This window comes from Malurus melanocephalus, unplaced genomic scaffold (genome assembly GCF_030028575.1).
Source record: "Malurus melanocephalus ecotype Western Australia unplaced genomic scaffold, MMel_1.1 scaffold_14, whole genome shotgun sequence".
NCBI lineage: Eukaryota > Metazoa > Chordata > Aves > Passeriformes > Maluridae > Malurus > Malurus melanocephalus.
Window position 1 is genome coordinate 3,299,377 of NW_026623246.1, and position 5,956 is coordinate 3,305,332.

Consider the following 5,956-nt stretch of genomic DNA (forward strand, 5'->3'; position numbering starts at 1 on the left):
GCCTTCGTCTTCCGCGCCTGGTCTTCCCCTGCGCCGGGGGATGCGATGCGATGCACAGGGGAAGGGGACGCGCCGGACCTCGGCACCTGGGACGCCGCCGCGCTCGTCCCCGCTGACCGGTCTTCTGTGTGTGTCTTTCAGAGCCGCTCCTCGCCACGCCAAAATGCACCGAACAACCAGAATCAAAATAACCGAGCTAAACCCCCATCTCATGTGCGTGCTCTGCGGCGGGTACTTCATTGATGCAACAACCATCATAGAGTGCCTCCACTCCTGTAAGTACGACCGGGCGCTCCGCGTTTTTCCCCYGCCGCTTCCCTCCTTTCCCGGCATCCCGGGAACACACACGAAAAAAAAATCCTCCCAAGCCCAAACCCCCCGAGGGGCTCGGGACCGCCGCCCTCCTCCTCCCCGACAAGAGGGGAAGTAGGTGTTCCAGCCGCGGTGCGGTGCAGATTTTCTGAGGACGGCCCTACRGTCTTTGTTAAAGTAATAATATACGTACTATAAGCGTCTCCTTTTCATGGTAATTGCAGCTTATTTGGGTAGTTGTTTAGCTTAAGCAGCGTGTTGCTGACAATGGACGATTTGCTCTAGCTTGCATAGTTTAGAAAATCGCACCTTTATCTATGCATATCTGAGCGGGAGAGCATCACTAAAAGCCTGTGGTGTTTGACTTACAGTCTGTAAGACCTGTATCGTGCGTTACTTGGAGACCAGCAAGTATTGTCCTATCTGTGATGTCCAAGTTCACAAAACTCGACCGCTTTTGAATATAAGGTAGGAGAAAGTTTCGAAGTGCACACTGCATCGCTCGTTTTGCTTTATATGGGGAGACCAGCAGTAGTCGGTGTCAATGTTATCTCTTCGTCTGCAATTTAAATCTGAAAGGGCTTGTCAATTTACAAGCTAACTCGTGTGTATGTGCTCTCTTTGGAGTTTCCTCACTGATTGAAACTGAGGATGCCCCAAGATGTGAGACAAAGTTTTTGTTGGTCTTTTTTAGCATACCCCAGTCACTGATGCCTCTTCCCTCTCCCCCATTCTCACGTGTACCACCCCGACAGTTCTTGCTTCTACTTTATCTCCAAGACATGCATCACTCCAAAGTCCTGCTGCCGCTTTCCAACCTAAGAGGCAAAAGCCTTTAAAGTATCATCTGCCTTTCAGAAACATTTTTGTTGGCAGCACTGCATATTGTTCTCTGTATTTTCTAGAAGGACATGTAGTTTTTAAGGCCTTCCTTCAGTGCAAGAGACYTCTTTTTCAATTGTGGTAACACAGATGAGTTTTGTTTCAGAGTAGTATTTAGAGCAGAGTTAGTTTGATTACAAGGTCCTGTAAGTTAACTTTTTATGACTGGCTTCCCACTTTGTAGAAGATGCCTCGTGGTTGTGAAAATTTATAAGCGAGGAGCTGCCATTTGGATTAAAATACTGCTTCATCTGCTTAATTTTATGTTTTGGGGTTGTTCTTTTTTCAGGTCAGATAAAACTCTCCAAGATATTGTATACAAGCTAGTACCAGGCCTTTTCAAAAGTAAGTAGTTAAATCAGGTATTTTTTTAAGAGCAGAAAAATGAAACTAGAGCCACTATCCTGTATCAATACCATGAGTTACAGAGTGACTTCTAAAAGAAAAATATGCTTTTCCATCTAGATGAAATGAAAAGAAGAAGAGATTTTTATGCTGCTCATCCGTCGGCTGATGGTAAAAGCTTCTCATTTGCAACTTTAATGCTTTATGTAGCATTGACCTAGATGTTTTACTGTTTCCTTTTTAACTTACAAGTGACGTATWACTGTCACAGAATTTTAAGAAGTAAAGTCAGCATAATAAAAGTTTATTGTTTTAACAGTCAGGTAGCTTTCATTCATTATCTTACTGATTTTTTTTCTTGTTACTGAGAATTGCCATTCTTCCTGATTTGAATTTCAAAACGTAAATTATTGTGGAAATTTCTGTGCAGCTGCCAATGGCTCTAATGAAGACAGGGGAGAAGTGGCTGATGAAGACAAAAGAATTATAACAGACGACGAGATAATAAGCTTATCCATTGAATTCTTTGACCAGAATAGGTAAGTTCCAGAATTGCAAAATTTTCTGTTTACCTGTTTGATAGCCCCTGTATTTATTGTTTGTTGTAATTGTGTAATTTCTTCTTGYAGACTGGAGCGAAAAGGAAATAAGGAGAAAGAAAAATCAAAGGAAGAGGTAAATAACTTTACTCTGGAGAAAACATACCACACCCCCACACACAACTTTGACACAGGTCTGTAGCTGAGAAAAATRTGTAGGTATGTGTATCTAGAACAAAGGAAGCTCACCTCCAATAATGGCACTTGGTACAGAAGAGGTAAAACATTTTCATACAGCTGTATATGCAGGCAACTTTTTAAAATTAAAAATACCCATAGTATTATTTTTAAAGCAGAATCTGATTTTTTGTCAATGTTTTGAAAAATATTTAATAATTTGTTAAAAAATAATATGTATTGCATATGTTACCTAGAAATATATTAAATATAATACAATTTTTTTAAATAAATTTAGTTACAATTTTAAATTACTTTCTCTAGTACTCTAGAACTCTAATTTCTTACTTATTTGTAATGTGCCCCCTAAGACAGCAGGCATTGTTGTATTACAGCTCATAATTTAGTAAGGTGCAATTTTTAAAACATGAAACATTAGAATACAAAACTGGTGAAACTAATTGCTCGTTTCTCAGTAGTCTGATTCTCTTTACTGTGCCATCAGGTGAATGACAAGAGATACTTGCGCTGCCCAGCAGCAATGACAGTGATGCACCTAAGAAAGTTCCTGCGGAGTAAGATGGATATACCTAACACTTTCCAGGTACCCATGGGGAAAAAGTGTTTGTTTGTTGTTTGTTTTTTTTTTTTTTTCTGGTAGGACTCATTTTCTCATTGCAGCCAGTCCCAGCAAATGGTAACAGCCAAGTATTTCTGGTGTGTACCGTGCTTTATTTGGTTTCTTTTTAAAATATCTGTCTGTAGAGTTTGGTGGCACTGTAATTTTTTTACTGCTGTAAATACCAAAGTATTGCTCTCTGATGTGTTTGTGATATCTGTGACAGTGGGGCTACCTTTACCTCAGAGCAATCCTGTGCAAGGGGTAAATGCCTAGATRCTCGTTAATGCAAGGGTTCGTGTCTTGAACAGATTGATGTGATGTATGAAGAGGAGCCTCTGAAGGACTAYTACACCCTAATGGATATTGCCTACATCTATACCTGGAGGCGGGTGAGTATTTCCAGAGTGCCTCTTGGGAGGGTGCAGGCCATGGCCTGGGCAGGGCATTTACCAGGGTCTCCCTTTTGCTTTGCAGAATGGGCCTCTGCCCTTGAAATACCGGGTCCGACCTACTTGCAAGAGGATGAAGATCAGTCACCAGAGGGAAGGCTTGAATAATAGTGGCGAGCTGGAAAGTGACTCTGGGAGCGACAAGGCGAGCAGCCCAGCAGGAGGGATCCCCTCCACCTCCTCCTGTTTGCCCAGCCCCAGCACACCAGTCCAGTCTCCTCATCCCCAGTTCCCCCACATCTCCAGCACCATGAATGGCACCAGCAGCAGCCCCAGCAGTAACCACCAGTCCTCCTTTACCAACAGAGCTCGGAAAACATCAATAAATGGCTCCTCTGCCACTTCATCTGGTTGACGTGCCAACCAGGCTACCACCCTCACCTCTCCTTTATATAGATMTCTCCATGCCATTACAGCTTTATAGATGCTAATCCATGTGACTATCATCCAAATTGCTTTCTTTTGTAGTAACACTGAACTTGGCTATAAATGGCGGACTAGGTGACATTCAGGATGGACGTTAATGGAAACGCAGGATTGAAATGTAAATTGTTTTCAGAGGACTGGGAAGCAAACAAAAGTTACACCTTCACCTGTTCTGAATGATGTGGTGTTGTTTCTGTCCCCATCATCTGGAGCCAGGAGTCTCCAGAAGTCAGTACAAATCTTGGGAAGTAGTTTGTTAATCCAGACTAACTCCCCCATTGCGTTCTCTTTGATTGTTATTGTTCTTATACTGTTTTGTGAACCTGTAGAAAGCAAGTGCTTTTTCATCTTGAAATCCAACAAAATTGAAAGAATATGCATAGAAAAATGCATATATGTAGCCATGTCACTGTGAATAACAATTTTTGCGTATTAGCCATTTTGATTCTTATGTTGCATCTTTTACTTCTCTGTTGCTGCGCAGAATCGATCAAAAGAAAAGTAAACTTCAGTTTTACAATCTGTATGCCTAAAAGCGGGTATTACCGTTTTATTTACTGACTTGTTTAAATGATTCGCTTTTGTAAGAATCAGATGGCATTATGCTTATTGTACAATGCCATATTGGTATATGACATAACAGGAAACAGTATTGTATGATATATTTATAAATACTATAAAGAAAATATTGTGTTTCATGCACTCATGATATGGTTGTTAAATTTCTAAACTGGTTCGACCCTTGCAGATGCCGCCTGTTTGAGCTTTACTCATACTGCAAAAAACACATTGTGTGTGAGAGCTACAGTACTGGGAAAGCACATTCAAGTCTCTGATAACCTGGAGGCAATTGGCAATCTTAAAAGGATTTTACTTGCTTTGTCTTTTGTTTTTTTCCCAAGTGGAATAGTTTTACTTTACCAAACGTTGAAGTGATACAGTGAAAAAAAAAATCAAGGGACATGGAAGTTTTAGACCTGTTTGATTACCTTTTTATTGTTTGGTGTGGTGGGACTGTGTTTTTAAAAGCACATGGAATCATTATAGAAGCCATAAACTATTTGATATAAATTTTAAGGAACCAGCAATTGGCTGGATGAAGGCATTTTATCTAAATTYGTTTTAATATATATGTATATGGTACAGTACTAACTTCATTAAAATTTAACAGGTACTTTAATATTTCCAATAAATTGTGGAGAATGCCTTCTCTTTAATGGCCTGTAACTAGGTGCATTTTATTAGAGGCTTCTAAGGGTGGGGTTTTTTCAATAGGAAGAACTTTTCCACCGTAAAATATGAACAGCCCAGAACACTTTTCAGTTTGTGCTTTGCTTTGGTCGAACTTTGTGTGTGTTCATCACCCATCAGTTATACATTTGTGAGGGTGTTTATTCTATATGGATATTGTTTCATGTTTGTACGGAAAAATTGTAGTTAAACATTTCATTGTCTCCAGTCTGCAAAAGAAGCACAATTCTTATTGCTTTGTCTTGCTTATAGTCATTAAATCATTACTTTTGCATATAAATTGCTGTTACTTGTCCTGCTTGTTTTTATAGACCAGGTGATTTCAAATCCTTCACAAGGTTATTGCTTATTGATGTATATGTCTTGTTAAACAAGAGTTGATATTTTTTCCTGTAGTAAACATGTACAGTTCAATTTCAACAGTAAAAACTTCAGTTTTATATACACGAATAACTTTCATTTATAGCTGATCAAAGAAATAAATAAAAGGGATAATTCATTGAAAAGTAGCAAAWTACCTCTGTTGATAATGTGGTGTTAAAGGACAAACATCTTGTTCTCATGGGAAGTATTTCTGGGTATACCAAAGATTTTAGGGAACAGAAAAGTATAGCATACTAAAATGACAAAGAAAAAAAAAAAAAAGAAACTCTAGAAATTGCAGTGATTTGTTTTGGTTGCCTGCCTTGAAAACATTTGCTGCTCTTTATTTGACCCCGATTTATTCTTGAAAATAAGCAAATGGTGCATCCTCCCATCCCAGTCAGCCATAGGTTTTACATCCTATCTGTTCAAACTTAGCCCCTGTTAAACTGCACTGCCTGGGAAGAGAAGAACTTGATTTTTGTGATGGCAAGTGCCATGTGCCTATGCTGCCCTGGGTAACTTTTTTAAAAGTCTCAGTGGAACCAAATACGTTTTGATATAAAGATACCTCTCAATGCTACCGATTG

General features: G+C 39.6%; 1 protein-coding gene across 2 annotated transcripts in view; it reads left to right on the forward strand.

Annotated features, from left to right (window-relative positions):
* Positions 1–5,520, forward strand: part of BMI1 (BMI1 proto-oncogene, polycomb ring finger) — a 10,512-nt gene extending 4,992 nt beyond the window's left edge. The window contains exons 2-10 of one of the 2 annotated variants that reach the window (XM_057383746.1): positions 142–275; positions 684–780; positions 1,484–1,539; positions 1,660–1,710; positions 1,970–2,078; positions 2,169–2,214; positions 2,761–2,859; positions 3,186–3,266; positions 3,352–5,519. In XM_057383746.1, the coding sequence (XP_057239729.1) occupies positions 164–275; positions 684–780; positions 1,484–1,539; positions 1,660–1,710; positions 1,970–2,078; positions 2,169–2,214; positions 2,761–2,859; positions 3,186–3,266; positions 3,352–3,681 (981 nt within the window). In that variant the 5' untranslated portion in view covers positions 142–163 and the 3' untranslated portion in view covers positions 3,682–5,519. Of the gene's footprint in view, positions 1–141; positions 276–683; positions 781–1,483; positions 1,540–1,659; positions 1,711–1,969; positions 2,079–2,168; positions 2,215–2,760; positions 2,860–3,185; positions 3,267–3,351 lie in introns of both variants that reach the window. The other variant, XM_057383738.1, reaches the window with a different exon arrangement.
* Positions 5,521–5,956: the final 436 nt, after the last annotated feature.